Source organism: Festucalex cinctus, chromosome 18 (genome assembly GCF_051991245.1).
Source record: "Festucalex cinctus isolate MCC-2025b chromosome 18, RoL_Fcin_1.0, whole genome shotgun sequence".
Lineage (NCBI taxonomy): Eukaryota > Metazoa > Chordata > Actinopteri > Syngnathiformes > Syngnathidae > Festucalex > Festucalex cinctus.
Window position 1 is genome coordinate 12898872 of NC_135428.1, and position 17577 is coordinate 12916448.

Consider the following 17577-nt stretch of genomic DNA (forward strand, 5'->3'; position numbering starts at 1 on the left):
GGTCGTTACCTTCCTCAGCACAGATGATGTCATCTTCAGTGGACAGCAAGTAGAAAAGAAATGTTTACATGAAAAGTAATGAAGTCATCAAATTACTTCTGGATGCAATATTAACTTATTACTCCTGAAAATGGCTCAATGATTCATGTATCTAATTGTTTATGAAAAATGAGGTTATCACAAATCTCGACAAAATCTTTTCTTACTGTTGAAAGTGGCTCAATGAGTCAACTATCTAACATTCTGGTAAAAAATGTATTCATTTTGACAAGATTTTTTTTGTCATCAAATTATATTTTATTTTAAAAAGCGCACCATTTCATACTTGCTCAGACTTCACCTCATGATTTAAATTAAAAAAAAAACAGTTACAAATTAGCGTATATGCGCCTGTTGTGGTTCACCTGGTGTCAGCTTACTACTTTAGCACAGCCAATGAGGAGCCTTCAGGCGGTTCCCATGGCGACACATCAAAGGCTTTCAACTAAGGAAAGAACAAATGAAGTTTTCGTCGTCTTTGTTGTTGCAGTTAGCAAGGGGCCACCACGCGCCTCTTCCGGATGCACTCCCAGATCCAGTCGGACGTCACCCGCTGGGCCCGGCCGCCGCCCTCGTCCTCGTCCTCCCGATTGTCGGCCAGCGTGTGCGTGGCCGAGGCGGCGTCGTAGTCTGCCACCAGGTCGCCGTCGTATGCCACAAAGTAGCGCCGCAGCTTGGCAAAGTCGTCCACGTCGGAGGGCAGGAAGAGCTTGACGCCACTGAAGATGTCCAGAAGTGTCTAGCCACAGAAGAAAAAAACAAAGTGTCACAGATACTACAGTAGAACATGACAGCACCCCCCAGTGGACAAAAATAATGCCTGCACCTCACATGCATCAGTTATTGTGCTTAACAATGAAAACAATTTTATATCTGATTAATCGGTGGAATAATGAGTACTACACTGAGCAGCCGCAACCCTATTAGAATTTTTGAAATTTTATTAAAAACATTTATATATATATATATATATATATATATATATATATATATATATATTCCCCAAATAAATCAGACTGGTGGCTCGTATATTTTGGCAAAGGGAAAAAAATAAAAAAAATAAAAAGTGTCTTCAGCTATAACAAATTTTGTCAGTAGTCAGTGTTATTATGAAAGATTGTATTTGTATTTTTAAAACCAAAAGGTTTATATATTGTGGTTAATCTTCACCTTGGATTGATTTTATTAAGTTTTAATTTTCAGATGTTCTTTTCATCTGTTTGCAAATTCAAAATACTTTTTAAAAAAAAGTTAGAGAAAAAGTGGATTATTTTCCATATAAAGCAGAGCAGGGTGGTTGAGCAACTTGTGATTATTTTTTTTTGTATTTGACTAGAATTTGATTAAAGTCTAAGTCGATCAGTTTTTTTGAATTATCACATTTTTATTACAAAGAAAAGATTAGTTTCTTTTACTCTTGTGTTTTGTTTTTCTACTTTGTGGACACCATTGTCTTTTTTCCCGAAATGACTTAAATTAAGACTTGCTCAAAACTAGCAAAGGAATATAAATGAAACATGCTTTAGACGAACCTTGTTGTTGTTGGACTCCAGCATCTGCAGGGGAGGAGGTGGCGTCGCTGTCACCTTGGCCGTTCTGGCATGTCCGTTGCTCTGCACACTTTCACTCTTCCTCACCTGCAAGTAAAGAAAGAAAAAATGAATGAATAAAAATGCCAAAATTGATGTGGAGGGTTACGCATTTGTAAAGCACGGCACGAGCGTGCGTACCTTTTTGGGGGCGGGAGCTTTGACGGCAGGGGAGCTCGGCTCGGATTTCACCGCCTTGCGTTTGGCCGGCGTGCTGTTGCCTGCGGGCACGTGCAATTCAATCGACACGTATGTTTACATTTGCTTGCAGTGACAGGGAAAATGGTGGCATCAGTTCATTTTTAACAACACAAAATCCATTTGTTATTATGGCACTTAAGTGAAATATGACTTAGGCATTTATGCTATTTAGACTAACAATCTGTGTGCGTGAGCAACTTTTTCACTTTTCCATCTCACTCCAGTGGTGGCATTTCCAAAGCTGTAAAAAAATTTGTTTTTAAATTGAATTAAATATTATTTTTATATATATATATATATATATATATATATATATATATATATATATATATATATATATATATATTTTTTTTTTTTTTATTCAACTTTAAAAAATAATACCTGTGAACAACAAATTGGTTTTTGCTCAATCAGGTCAACTTTTTTTGCACGTTTTTGTTTAGATGTTCAGGTGTTTTTCCTTCATGTCAAATAAAAGGAGGTTCATGCCCTGAATTTTGATCATAAACATTACATTTACAGGTACTTACTTTTATCAGTGTCTACTATTTACCTAAAGTGAGCAAAGTTTGTAACATTTGATTGTGAAACTGTCAGAAAATGTTAAAAAAAAAAAACTCAGATGAGAAATATCGAATAACACCTGATCATGTCACAAAAATGTAATTGATATTTAAAAAAAAAACCAAAAAAAAAAAAAAAAACCTGACCTTAAGATAAACGGATGTCATATTTTAATATAAAATTTACCTGAATCAGATTTTTTATTTTTAATTTTTTTTTTAAATGAATGCAGCGTAACCGTGAACATTGATGTCTCCAAACTGAAAAAACTAAGTCAACATATTTTTGCCCCCCGACTGACTTGTCTTCTTGGGTGGGGCGTTTTCCGGCGCGGGCGAATTCCCGTCGCTGTCTCCCGACTCGCCCTTGTCTTGGCCGGAAGGTCCCGCCCCCGCCGCCGTCACCTTGAAGTCGCAGTTCTCCTTGGAGATGCGATACAGCTCCTGGCAGAACGGAAGGAGGACCCGCGTGAAAAGCAAGCGAGGCGACGACCCGCAAGCCCGAGAGTGGCGGCGGGCGGCGTACTTTGAGCTGCGGCAGGTTGGTGGCGCTCTTCCAGTCCTTGTCGTCGCGGATGCGTGTCATGCGGGGGAAGCGGATGGAGATGCCGTCGGCCGTGTGCATCTCCGACTTGGAGAACTCGGCGCCTGTGATCTCCCACACCGGTGCTTGCTGGCCCACCACAAACAAAACAAACAAAAAAACACCACAACATTATAAACGCTGGAAGAGCAAATATGAAAGCGGGCTTAAGCTTTGATAACACAGTATTGTTTCACTTTTTGTAAACAAAATACTAGATTGCATTTTTGGACTTGGACTTTTTGTTTGTTTTGCTTTTTCCAAAGACTTACTTGAACCATTTCGACTTTTTGTGAACAACTACATTCTTTTGGATATTATTTTGTAAACAAAAGACCTTAGATCTTTTGATATACATTTTGTTAACAAAATACTTTTGATTTCAACTTTTTGTAAACAAAAGTGATTTGGGTTAAGAAATATTTTGATATTTTGTAAGAATTTCATATGGATTTTTTTAAAGACTTTTTGTGAACAAACATCTGGACTATTTTGCTTTATTCCAGTCAAAGACTTATTTGAACCCTTTTGTCTTTGTGAACAACTAAATTCTTTTGGATATTATTTTGTAAACAAAATACTTCAGTTTACATCTTTTGAGATACATTTTGTCAACAAAAGTGATTTGTTTAATAAAGGTTTTGATGTTTTGTATGAATTTGAACTTGATCTTTTAAAAACTTGTGAACAAAAATCTGGACTATTTTGCTTTTTCCAATCAAAGAGTTATTTGAATGCTTTTGAATTTTTATGAACTAACTTTCGTTTGGATATTATTTTGTGAGCAAAGGACTGGGGTATGAATTTGACTTTTTGAGATTGATTCAGATCCTTTGTGAAAAAATAACTATGATTTGGATCCTTGTTTAAATTTTGAGCAATGCTGAGATATACTTTTTGTAAATATTAGACTTTGGATTTTTTTTTCCCCACAAAAATGAAAACAAAAATAAAATTAAATAGTTTTTGTCTTTATTTTAACTTTTGTAATCAACACTTTCATTTGGACTTTTTTGTGAACAAAGTGCTTTGGTCTTAATATTAAAGTGATACTTCACTTATTTTATCCCATTATAGGAAGAAAAAGTTAATATTTTATCAATAATGAATTTGATACTTTCATTATTTTTCACGTACAATTAGTACCTTTAAAAACACATTTTGCAACTTGCTGTTGACTGAAAATGACATCACAAGGTCTCAGGTAACCAATCACAGCTCACCTGTTTTCTAGGTTTGGTCACGTGACATTCACAAGCTGAGCTGTGATTGGTTACCCGAGTCCTTGTGATGTCATTTTCAGTCGACAGCAAGTTGCAAAATGTGTTTTTAAAGGTACTAATTGTACATGAAAAATAATGAAAATATCAAATTTATTATAGACAAAATATTAATGTTTGACTGCCAAAAATGGCTAAATAAGTCAAGTATCCCTTTAATGTAAAACAAATAACCAATTAGATTTTTGTAACCCAATGTTTTGATTTGGATTCTTAAGACTTTTTTTTGCAACCAAATAAGTTCTTCAGAATGCAAATGTTCGCTCGTCATTGATCACATGCACGACTCACCTCGGGACTGCGGATGATGAAATCCGGGTAGTAGTTCTTGACGATTTTCAGCCACCCGGGGATTTTGCTGGGGTCCTACGGGGAACAAAATGCACACAAAAGAAGACGAATGAGGCTGAATTCCCGGCAGACGGGCGGGCGTCCTCGCCAACCTTGCTGATTTTGACGACGTCCAGCTCTTTCTGGAGCCGAGCCAACATGGCGTCATCGTAGCCGCCCGAGCACTTGGTGACCGTGCACCACTTCTTCGAGTCCGGATCGTAGCAGCCCATCAGGAAGCTGGACATGATGCCGCCTAACATGGAGACAAACAAACACGTGATTAGCATTTTTATCATGACGAAATAATGCCAATAAAAGCATTATTATTCATTTATTTGAAGACAAAGCAACTATGCAATAATCAACATAGTGGAAAGAAAATTATGATACATCGATAATTTCACAATACAGCAATAGTGATAATCCAGATATTTGGCGGAAAATGTAATAGCATAATACAGTAATTTGACAACAATAAAAATTTGGATAAACAATATTATAACATGTGATAACAATACAGTGCTAATATATTTGGGAAATAATACCAACGGAAATGCCAACTACTATCCCAATACTACGATGGCCCATTAGGGCCACATCTAAATATTTTATTTATTTATTTTCTTAAATAGCCCGAAAAAAAAAAAAAAAAAAAAAAAAACTCAAATTTGCCCCTTCATAAGGAGAAAAATTTGCGAGGAAAAAAAAACTCAGAAACCTACGACAAATACACGTTATAAAAAAGGCTAATTTATCTTTTTTTTAACATTTTTTTCCCCTGAGAATATTTAGCACCCTCTAAAAAAATATATATACATATTTATACGTGGCCGTAATACGCCATCGTACAATAGAGTACAGCACTTTTTTATTTTTGGGTGGAAGAGTGCGTATACAACAGTTATCTTACTAACATCACAATTGAGTAATTATTCACTATTTATATACCAGAAGAAAATTCAAGACACAAATTTGTAATATTTTCCAAACAATAATTTCATGATTACTGTCACAGGAGAAATGGCTTTGCGACTCCTTTGCATTAATCGACGACACACACGTGCACATTCACACACAAACGCACCGTTGGAGCCTTTCCCGTAGAAAGCGCCCAGCACCACCAGGTCGGCCGTGTCGGCCATGGCGCCCTCGTTGAGGTAGTCCTTCTTCACCTTCAGCCAGTGACGTTTGCCGGGCTCGTACGAGCCCTGGTGGACAGCACACACACGCGCAGTCATCGTCACAATAAATTGTGGATTCTCGTCAACATGGCGGCAGATAAAAGTCACACCTTGACATCTTTGAGCACCAGGCCTTCCAAACCTTCCCTGATGACTCGCGTGATCATGTCGGCCAGGTCTCCCGCACGCTAACACAAACGCACACGCATATTGATAGATATTTAGCATGAGGGTAAAATCTACGGCGGTGGCCATGATCTTACCGTGACGTGCTTCATTTCCGAGAAGAGGATACGGTTGGGCACTTCCACCATGTTGTCGTGCAGGAACTTCCTGCGCTCGCATAGCGGCCTGCGGACCACGTTGACGTTTTTGGAAAGGGAAAAGATTTTTCCAATTATTGGAGTGTCTTACAAGACTTTTTTTTTTTTTTAAATAAAAAAATAATCTAAAAATAATAATAATAATAAATGTTGTACTTCTTAATTAAACAAAAATAATAAAAGTATATAAAATATATATATTTTTTTATTTAAATTTAACATGAATTATCATTTTTTTCTTTTTTTTACAATTTTTGAAATTTTGTAACAAATCGAGAATTGTAAATAAATGCAGCATAGTGGGTTTTTTTTTTTAGTTAGTAAATTTTTATGCCATCAATATAATTGCTAAAATCCAAAATTTTGCACCAATAATTGCTGTACTTCTTAATTAAACAAATACAAGATAAAGAGCACAAAAAAATCGATCTATCTATCTGATCTAATCTAAATTTAACATGAATTGTTTTTTGGGGTTTTTTTGTATTTAAAAAAAAAAAAAAACTCACTAGAATTGAACATTTCAAAGCAACATTTTTCCTAATTATTATGATATTGTGGACACGGCTAAGATAGTGACCAAGCCCAACAATGAATAGAAAATAATAATAATAATAAATTAAAATTTGAATGGGAAAAAAGTGAGGATTTCTATAAATAAACGAGATTGTGTCAAGGAAAAACAAAATCCATGAATTTGCACTTGTTTTGTGACGTTACCTTTCCATGAGGCTGTTGCCGTTGAAGTAAATGCAGTCAAAGACAAAGAGGCAGACGTTGGCGTCTTGAAAGGCGGCTTTCTGAAAGGACAAAAGTGGACACGCTGGTAACATCCTCTGACAATTGTCACCTGAGTTGGACAAAACGCCATCTGACCTTATGCACCCCCAGCGTCCCGAAGGGGAGGGGCTTGCTTGTGTTGGTGTCGATGAGCAGCACCTCGGAGTCCAAAATCATACTGTGGCCGCCGGGGAATGCCTGCGGGATGTAGTCTTTGAAGTGGGCTACCTGGAGACGGAAACCCCCCAAAAAATAAGTAAATACAAATAGTAAATAAATAAAACTAAATTGTTTGTTTTAAATGTGATTTGTAATTTTGAAAATATTTATTGCGCTAATTTCAAAAGTCCAATTCAAAAGATTGGATGTCCTGCAGCACCCTCTAGTGGCCGGACTGTCATGTGTGGTAGCCTGGAGTGCTCGCTGCCACATGCTGAGAGAGCAAATGTTGACAAGTCCTTATGGGAAATGTCCCCACTGCGAGCATCTCGAGAGGCTGCTAATCATATTCATACTCATGCTCATAATGATAACTGCGTGTGTGCGTGACTGACTTTGTGCGGCAACACGGGTTTGAGGCTGCGGCTGAAGTAGCTGAAGCTGTCGCCGCTCTTGTGCACCTGCACGCGCTCGCCGTCGTACTTGATCTCTGAGTACATGCCGTTGGGGCACTTCTTCATGGCGTACTCGATGGATTTGCACGCCTCCGCCTGCAAAAGCACCACAAAAAAAAACAAAAAAAAATACATGAATAAATGGCACCAGGGTACCAGAAGTATGAGGAATGCTTAATTGATATATTAAAAAAAAAAAAAAAAAAAAGGCACATTTGGAATTTGCATCAACACATTTTCAAGAAACATTACCTTTAATTTTGTTTTTAATTTACAAAAAAATAAATTAAGATTTTATTCTCACATATTTGTGTATGTATGTAAAGGAAACACTAGGGGTGTTAAAAAAAAATCGATTCGGCGATATATCGCGATACTACATCGCGCGATTCTCGAATCGATTCAATTAAAAAAAAAACGATTTTTTTTTTTTTTTTTTTTTTAAGAGCTCAGAATTGTTCATTCGGTAGTCTTACCGATTCAACGTCTTATCATCATTGCCTTTTCTTTTTTTGTGTGTGTGTGTGAATCCATTTTTAAACTTCCATTTTTAATGGAAAAATGTTCAACAAAACGTCTGACTTCGGGTTAGGATTCACACCTTGAGCATGGAAGAATGTTATATGAACGGAACATTAAGCCTTAATATTTTATTTTAATGCTGTTCAAACATGAAACAGATTACAACCTCTATAAGACTGAAATTTCAGATAAATAAATAATACATTTTCATATAAATCTTACACTCTACAAGCTTACTGATTAGTATTTTCTAAATTTGAATGAAAAAAAATCGCAACAATCGACTTATAAATTCGTATCGGGATTAATCGGTATCGAATCGAATCGTGATCTGTGAATCGTGATACGAATCGAATCGTCAGGTACTAGGCAATTCACACCCCTAGGAAACACTGTAAATTTTCATGCTTGTATGATGTAAATGCTCAATAAAAACAAATTGGGAAAAAAAAGGAAGCAAAATTTCATCATGTTGAGATTTTTTTTTTTAATCCAAGAGATTAAGGGCCATGATAAAACAGACCAATGAAATTTTAAGCAAATTCTCAAGAAAAATCACCTTTAAAAAATTAAAATTAAAGAAAATTTTTATGGAGATAAAACAAACCACTGGAATTTGAAATATCACCTCAAGTTTTTCTTTTTTTAAGATTAAAAAACAAGACGCAAAATGTCATGATTGGGAGATTTTATTTTATTTTTTTTTAATCCAAGAGGAGATTTGGGCCACAATAAAAAAAAAGACCACAGCAGCAAATTGGAGACTCTGGATTAGAATTATTGTGATATCAGCACGATTGATAAGGGTTAAAACTACAAAGTTAAGGGTTTCCTGTAATACTTCTGTGTAGGGAGACGTCTTATCCAAGAGGAGACGAAGGACAACGTGAAAACAGACCACTGCAATAAAGTGGAGACACTCTGGAGTATAACTGTTATGTTATCTCAGTGGAAGAGGAGTGTCACCTGTATTTACTACTCGGTAAATGGACATTACATCCGGGTGGACACTAAGGGCACAGTAAAAATGGACAATGAGAGCAAAGAGGAGACACTGGAGTATGATACTGCAACATTACCATGTGTGAAAAGGCCCTTGACAAGAGCTTCAGTTGTGATAACGTTACAGAATCATACTCCAGAGTCTCCACTTGGCTGAAATAGTATGCGTTCACATTGCCCGCTCTTTTCTCTTGGATAAAGCTCTCCTAAAACTAAGGAGTAAACATAGGAGAACCTGGTTATCGGTGATGTTTGGTGGTAATGTTGGAGTGTTAAACGGGGCACGACAGCCAAGCGGAGACTGCGGAATATGCCTAATTAGTGGCTGACTCACCAGCATGGGCTGAACGGGCGTCATGAGCGTGGCCTCCACGGTCAGAAGTTTCCTGGGCCCCGAGCCGTCCGACGCCTCCTGCTGGTTCCTCAGCACGCGCTCGATCACGTCGCCCAGGTTGCGCGAGGCCTTGAAGGCGTCGTAGGCGTTAGGGTCCACCGCGTCCAGTCTGTCCGCACAAAGACAACCGTGAGCGAGAAGCCGACCGGTCGCCGATGCCAAGCGACGCGACCGGTCGCTTACACATGCTTGGCCCCGGCATTCATCTTCAGGTCGTGCTTGATGAGGCGGATGATGCATTTCAGGTCGTTGCCAGTGCACCTGAGAACGAGGAGATGTTAGCGATGCGTTGGTAGGGAGGGGGGCGCCGTCAGCGGTTTACTTTTTGGCGATGCCCTCCAGCTCGGCCTGCTGCTCGTCCTCCTTGGTGAGCTGCGCCAGGCGTGTGAGCGAGGCGTCCACCTCCTGGATAGTCAGCAGACTCTTAGCCGACGGCGGGAAGCTTTTGCTCTCATCGAAGAACATGCGAACCGTCTCCGACACGTCGCCCTGTTTTGGAATACTGGTGATGCTAGCACTTTATAAAATAAATAAATAAATAAAATCTTTAAAAAAAAATAATAATAATTTTTTTTTTTTTTTAAATCGGTAAAAACAACTGAATACACATTTTTTGCTGGTTTTTTTTTTTTTGAATGAAGAAAAGAAATTGTTAAAAAAAAACTAAAAATACATTTTGCTGTGTTTTTTTTTTTTTTTTTTAACAACACCACATTACATTTTTTTTTTAGCCATACTTTATCTTTAGTATTGAACTTTACAACAGAGACAAAATAAACTGGCAAAAATGGGCTCATTCTTTGGGTTTTTTTTTTTCTTTTTGTTGGCTGATTTGGTTTTTTTTTGTTTTTTGAAAGTATGAAAAAATAAATAAAAATCTGCCAATTTTTTCTCATTTTAAAACAGCTAATATTGGTTCCTTGTGTCATCCCACGGATTGTTCTGGTCTTCCTTGTTAATACAAAAAAGCAACAGTGTCAAATAGAGGTGCAACAATTTATCGACAACTAATCAATTATCAAATTAATTGATAAATATTTTTTAAAAATCAATTTCATCGTTTTGAGACCTTATTTAACTTTAATTTGTCCAAATCTTTGAAATTTTAGCCTGTCAACTGTAAATATTCCCCAATTTGTATTGTGCCTCAATGAAAACATTGATTTAATATATTTTGGCTTTTTCAAAATAAATAATTTGCAAACATCTGCTTTTAGTTTAGAAAGCAAAAATCAACATTTTTGCCCATTTTCTGATGGACCAGAACCGGTAATTGAGTCGGATTTAATTTGTGTGCTTTTTGCACTGCCGATTGAATGTAATGTCATTTTGTTTTAATATAGGGATATCAAGCCCCAAAAAAAACAAAAATTTTTACAAAATGGCTTGTTGCAGCCCTCGTGTGAAAGCTTCTCAGCATTCACAACTCAACAAACAAAAGCAATTAGTGTGGACGCTCATCTCAAAGCCAAAAGAGGGCATCGACGTGAAAGCTGAGAACCGAGCATGCTAAAACATTCCGGATGTTGAGGTGCATATTCGGATTGTTCCACAGACCTTCTCCAGATCGCGCACCATGTCGTCCTGATTGCATCGGAAAACGCGGCTGAAGAGTTTGACGATCTGCTTGTCGTTGAGGTTGTACACGCTCTTCACCACGCCGGGCAACAGCAGCTTCACCGTCAAGTACAAGTCGCCGTGGAATTTATCTGCAAAGAGGGAAGAGAGTATACAAAAATCACACTGCCATCAAACGGCGCCGTGCCGCTTTTGTTGCCAGGTTCAACCTCCGCCGGTGCCCTTGCGCAGGAACTTCTCGATGATCTGCGTCTTGCTGTTGTAGCTGTTGTTTTCGGCCACCGTGGCGCACAGCTTGCGGAACTCCCGGAACAGGCAGTCCTTGTGGTGCGGGTCGCAGAGCTGCGTTGCCAAAGCGCTGCTCTGGTTGGCCTTGGCAGGCGAGGGCGAGGATGAGGATGAGGATGAGGATGTGCCCGCCTTGGCCGCTGGGTGGGACGCATGGGGAGAATGCTAAATATGACAATTTAGATTTTTTTTTTTTTTTTTTTTTGAAAAAGTTTGGTTAACCCCCCCAAAAATCTTGAATAAGCAGTGATATACTGGCCATACACGTTTTCTATTTAAAAAAAAAAAATGGAGGATGCCCCCCACAAAAAAGTAAAAATAAAAACTTTTTTTTAATACATTTTCAACAAGTTTAGTTCACTGCACAAAACTTTTGACTAAGTGGTAATATAATAGCCAAACATGGCTCCCACACTCCGCCAAAAAATTACTAAATTGACAAAACAAATTACTAAATTGACAAATAATAAATAAAAATAAATGCATTTTCAATAAGTGTTGTTCACAGCATAAAAATCTTAAATAAGTGGTAATATAACAGCCAAACATGTTTCCCACTTTAAAAAAAAAAAAAAAAAGGGGGTTGTCTCCCCCATACTCCAAAAAAAGAAAAAGAAAAAAGAAAAGAAAAACAGTGAGTTTACTTCACCGCATGAAAATCTTGAATAATCAGTGATATATATATACATTTTCCATAAAGAAAAAAATAGAGGGTGGCTTCCCCACTCACGCCCCAAAAATTGACCAAAAAAATAATTGAAATAAATGTTCAAAAAGTTTACTTAACCAGCCGAAAATCTTGTGGTTCAATCAGGGAATGTCATTAATATTTGTCAACTGTGGGCATGTGAAGCCCTTTGAAACTTGTGTGTGATTAAGGGCTATATAAATAAACTTGACCTGAATAGGCAGGCATATACCACCCATATAATAACAAAAAAAAACAAACAAAAAAAACAGATGTTGGTTTACCATGGTTGTCGAGCCTGGGATACATAGAGATCCACTATAATGATGAAGTCCACAGACAGGTTAACACAAATGAGCATGGATGCTAAGAATAGTGTATGGCTTCAATCAAGTGACACTTTACCGGTAAAGCCGGAGAACTTGCGCGGTGCGTTGAGCGACGCTGCGGCGTCCGCAGGAGGAGACGTCAGCTTGGCCGACGCGTTCAACTTGGCCGGCGTCTTCTTCTGGGGACTCGACTTCACTTTGGACATCAACTCTGCAAACGCAAAGTGCAGACTTGACGTTTACATTTACAATCTTTTCGTCTTTTTCCTTTTTGTGAACAAAAGGACTTTTTGTTTTCAGGCGCAACGCACTTTGATTTGGATCTTTTTCAAACTTTTTGTAAACAAATATCTTTGCTCTTTTATTTCAGCAGATTTAAGAGTATTGAGGTAACCATTAGGAAGCATTTCTGTAAAATTATGATATTTAGGTAACTTTTAGGGACTATTTCCTAAGAGTAGGGTATTTTTGTAAAATATTTAGGTAGTGTTCAAAAGTATTGAGGTAACTTTCAGGGAGTATTTTGATTTCAGAGTATTGAGGTAAGGAGTACATCGAGGGTGAATTTAGACTACGCTTAGTATTCCAGTGAGTATTGAAGTAACTTTTAGGGAATATTTGAGTACATCTGGGACCATTTAGATACATTTTAGGCAGCATATAGTATATTCCTAATCAGATAACATTTATTAAAGTGTTTCATTGATTTTTGAGTATTTATGTAACTTTTACACAATATTTAAGAGTACTGAAGCATATTTTAAGTATTTAAATACATCCGGGAGTGTTTATTTATATAAATCTTTTGAAGTATTTCAGTAGTATTTTAGTTACTTTTGGGGATAATTTCAGTAGATTTAAGAGTGTTTAGTTACATTTTAGCCGGTATTTAATTTCATTTAAAAAAAAAAAAAAAAAAAAAAAAAAAAAGTGTATTTATGATACTTCATAGATTTTTCATAGTATTTACGTACATTTCATCAAGTACTTGATAGCTTTCAGACGATTTATGAAACAGAATATTTCAGCAGATTTAATAGGCAATTTTTAAGATGCATTTGAGTACATCGGGAGTGTTTAGATATCTTAGGAAGTATTTGACAGTACTTAAATTTTATCACGTATTTGATATATTACAGAGTATTTATGTAACTTTCACATATAACCTCATAAATGTAAGAGTATTTACTTAAATTTGATCAATTATTCCATGGATGTTAGAGTATTTATGTACATTTTACAGAGTAAGTCAGTAGATTTAAGAGTACAAGAGGTAACTTTTAAGAAGCGTTTGATTACATCCAGGAGACTTTACGTCACATGATATATGAACACTATGACAGCAGTGTATTTTAATGTTGGACATTAGGGTGGTACTCTGAAATGTTAAAAATTTTTGAGACGTGCCGACTCGCAACATTTATGGAGCGTGCTCTACCCGAGACGTGTCGATTGATGAGCTCCTTGTCCTCGTCCTGCAGCTCCTCCCAGCCTTCCAGGTCGGTAATGTCTTCAATCTTCTTGGTGGTGGCGCGGGCGCGCTCCAGCTTGTCGAACATACACTTGACGTGGTACCACTCCTTCATCTCTCCGGCCGACTCGCTGAAGGGGTTGGGCACCACCTTGCCGATGCGCGCCATCCCCTTGGCGATCTTGTCTTTGCACTTCTTGCAGCCGGCCGTGCCGCGCTTAGCGTACTCCACCAGGAAACGCTGCTCCGCCATGGCGTCGGGCGCGTGCCAAGCGAGTGCTGGGCCTCCGTGACGGTCGAGAAGGCAGCGGCGGCGGAATTCGGGTGGCGGGGCGACGAGGTGCAAAAAGGACGAGCACGCTCGGATCAGTGGAGGGGAGAGGGGCCGGAGGAAGACGGTCTTCTTGGCTAACAAAATGATGCACCTTTGCATCAACACTCACCACTTACAACCTGAGAAAAACATGGACACTTCAAGTATTATACATTGAAAACAAACCGATTATCAATTTAAGCGATAATTATTTAAATAAGCGATTCAGAATTCTACCTTCGTAAAAATTGGACTCTTCATCTTGATTACAAAGTAATCAATAAAATAACCGTTAGTTGCAGCCTCAGTTATTTGTTCTTAACTTGGATTTTATGACTTTTTGTTAACGATTGATTTACTTTTTAAACCTTTGTGAATAAAGGATTTGATTTGGATTATTTAAAACTAGAAATGGGTGAGCACGGATAGCTTATTCCAAGGTATCGGATACTCTTGAATAGGGATGTAACGATATACATACATCACGATACGATATCACGATATGAAGGTCACAATACGATAATTATCACGATATTGTGTGCGAGTTGGCGATATTTAAAAAAGATCGCAATATTGGAAAAATAAATAAATAAATAAAATAAAATACATTAAAAAAAAATAGCTCATACTAATATAAGCACAATATTGTCGTTTTGAACATAACAGCAATAAACCACCAATCACACACATCACACATCACAATCTCTAATAATATTGAAGCACTTACTTGCTAATGCAAGCACACATTGATTGCTTCACAAGCAAATTAGGTTCCCCTTCATCTGACAATTAGCATAGATTTAAAAAAAAAAAAAGAAGGCCAAAACATCCAGAATGAAAATTAAATTGCACTAATAAACTAGCCATTAGGGCGCGCTAGAACTGCACAAATAGAAAAAAAACCTGACTTTTTTTTTAACAGATGCGTTCCTTTTAAATATTGTGAACATGATGACGACAATATTGTGGCAGTTTTAATATCACGATATTGCTCTTACTGTTACATCCCTACTCTTGAAGATTGCCAATTGCAGATACCGGTACTTAAGGTTATTTAAAAAGGAAAAAAAAATAAAAAGTTCTGAGGATGAGTAACTCCACCTCCCCAGTAGTTGGCGCCACACTGGAGTGGTTCAACACAGTGGCAAATCATAATTTGATATCAAACACCTGAATTTAAAACTTTTTGTGAAAGGATTTGTTCATAATTGGTTTCATGTTCTGCCTAAATAAGAATTATCGTCTTTTATTTTGTGAACGGACACATTTTTTTTTTACCACTTTTCCTAACAAAATAACTTATTATTATTATTACTACTACTACTACTACTACTACTACTACACTGACAATATTATGTCCTTTTGTGACCACTGGATTTTTTTTTTAGATTTTTTTTAAAATTACTTTTGACAACAAAATATTTTGAGCTGTAGCGAACAAAGGGTTTGTGAAAAAAGGATAATTCCCAAAATTTTAAATAAATAAATAAATCTGGGTGTTATTCAATGTTTACCCTTAATTTGATTATTTTACTTTTTATGAACAATGACTACTTTTGTGGGGGCGAGAGACTGCTCACAAAAAGTAAAAATAATCAACAACAAGATCAACTTAAAATATTTTGTAAACAAAAGACTGATTTAGATCTTTAACTTTGAAAAACAGACTGACATACCTACTTTACTGAACAAATTTTAACTTCTTTTTTTTGTGAGCAAAAAAAACAAAAACAAAACATTTAGATTAATTTAACGTTTTGTGAACAAGGCTCTCATTTTTGTTTACACTGGCAGTTAAACATTGGTTAAAGTATTTCGATTTGGGTTTTCTCTTTTTCTCTCTGAACTGGATTGGTTTCACCTTTTGCCAACAAATGATCTTTTTAATAATGTTGCATCTGAGACGTTTATGACATTAAATTTTTACTCAAACGAATTGCCTGGTAAACGCCTCGTTTAAAAAACAAATGACTTAAACTAATGAACTGCTTCTTCACAATTGCAACATAATGTTTAGTTTGGTAGTTCTAGTTTTGTAGGGGTAAAGATAGTATCGTGCATGCATGAACGCTACCAGAAAAGAGAATCGAATGTAATCTCGAGTGGTTTTAAGAATTAGCGACGAGTAAATTTAGCTACTGGGCTAGCTTAATCGGCTATCTTTTTTTTTTTTAGCCAATCTAACCCTAATCCTCTCCGCACGGCTCCGTTGATATAAACAGCTCATTGTTTCTTTCACGCAAAATTTCACTTTGAGCAACATTTAAACCATAATTGGCGATAGAGACTGTACCTTGTAGATTCTTTGCAAAGTGTAAGAGGGAGGTTTAAATGGAGGTTCCGTGGCATTGTTGTAGCTAACCTGCGCAGTCAAGTACACGGTGATTACGGTTATAAGTGGGCGACTTCCGATTGCAGAGTAAAAGAATATCACCCAGAGCGTCGAAAAGATATTTCACAGGGGACCGCTGTCACTAATAGATGTGTATCCTTTTGTAATCAATTAGTCAGAGACGCTGCAACGCGTGGCTAATTGTTCCGCAATTGTACTTATGACTGTATATGCATTATTTCCGGTTTGGCTTTCTAAACAATATTAACTTGGCGTAGTGAGTGCTGTACAATCGTTCAATGGTGCATGCCCTGTTTCGATGTGCGTGCGGCAGCAGCCATATTGGGCCGGTACTCGCCAGCCAAAAAGGTTGAACTCAACAGTCAATTGTTTCATTTTATAAACTGTGACAATTTTTTTGGTGTAACATTGCAAAAGTAAATAAAAAACGTACATATTAAAGCCAAGTAAATTTCTCAGAAATTTAGAGCTGTCAATGTGACTGACTGACATGTTGCATGACAATAGTGTTTAAGTCGTTATTCTACGAAGTGGAACAATACACAACTTCCAGTCTGTTTGAACACCAACTAGTCAGATGCATCATTGGTCAATGTGCAATTACATCGCAGTCTGTAGTTGGATGATGTCATCACGTCTTCTTCATTTGCAAACTACACGACGCACCTGAATCGTCACTTGCCTTTTGCGCCGGTTGGCGTGGGTTCGATCCTCTGCCTAGGAGACCGAGACCCATGTGTGGCTTACATGAAGTAAGCTTGTGTGAGTGAGTGACTTATTTATAAAAAATAATAATAATAATTAAAACAATAAATAAATAAATACACGACGCACTTGTTTTCCAGGTTTGGCAATGTTGTTTTTTAATTAAATCACTCATTCACACACAAGCTCACTTCATGTAAGCCACATGGGTCTCCCAGGCAGAGGAGCGAACCCACGGCAACCAGCACCAAAGGCAAGTGACAGGTCCACTCCTCCACCTGGAGCCCCGGGTTTGGCAATGTGATGCTCGCAATGCGAGCCCGAGGGAGCTTTGGCGTCAATTTCAGTCAGCAGCAGGGGGTGGTCCAGGACAAAGTAGCAGTGCCCTGCGGTTGATAAAAATTGATAGAATAATCTGCTTAATTCTTACCCCAATGAATGCAGTTAG

General features: G+C 37.4%; 2 protein-coding genes across 3 annotated transcripts in view; one reads left to right on the forward strand and one right to left on the reverse strand.

Annotated features, from left to right (window-relative positions):
* rad51d (RAD51 paralog D) overlaps positions 1-1724 on the forward strand; it is a 40174-nt gene extending 38450 nt beyond the window's left edge. Inside the window, 1 exon segment of the mRNA XM_077504024.1 lies at positions 530-1724. The gene's annotated coding sequence lies outside the window, so the exon portion shown is untranslated.
* On the reverse strand, positions 274-16677 carry lig3 (ligase III, DNA, ATP-dependent). Of its 2 annotated transcripts, none has more exons than XM_077504020.1 (21): positions 16365-16677; positions 13726-14211; positions 12364-12498; positions 11192-11410; positions 10962-11113; positions 9727-9809; positions 9588-9665; positions 9345-9513; positions 7427-7582; positions 6969-7100; positions 6813-6892; positions 6033-6120; positions 5880-5957; positions 5673-5796; positions 4699-4841; positions 4547-4621; positions 2919-3065; positions 2695-2836; positions 1770-1849; positions 1572-1676; positions 274-778 (listed from the first exon to the last, which is right to left on the reverse strand). In XM_077504020.1, the coding sequence occupies exons 2-21, from the start codon at positions 14189-14191 to the stop codon at positions 530-532; spliced, it is 2901 nt and encodes a 966-aa protein (XP_077360146.1). In that variant the 5' UTR covers positions 14192-14211; positions 16365-16677; the 3' UTR covers positions 274-529. The 2 variants fall into 2 exon arrangements, with proteins under 2 accessions (XP_077360146.1, XP_077360145.1); XM_077504019.1 differs by having other exon boundaries at positions 9727-9893; positions 16365-16668.
* Positions 16678-17577: the final 900 nt, after the last annotated feature.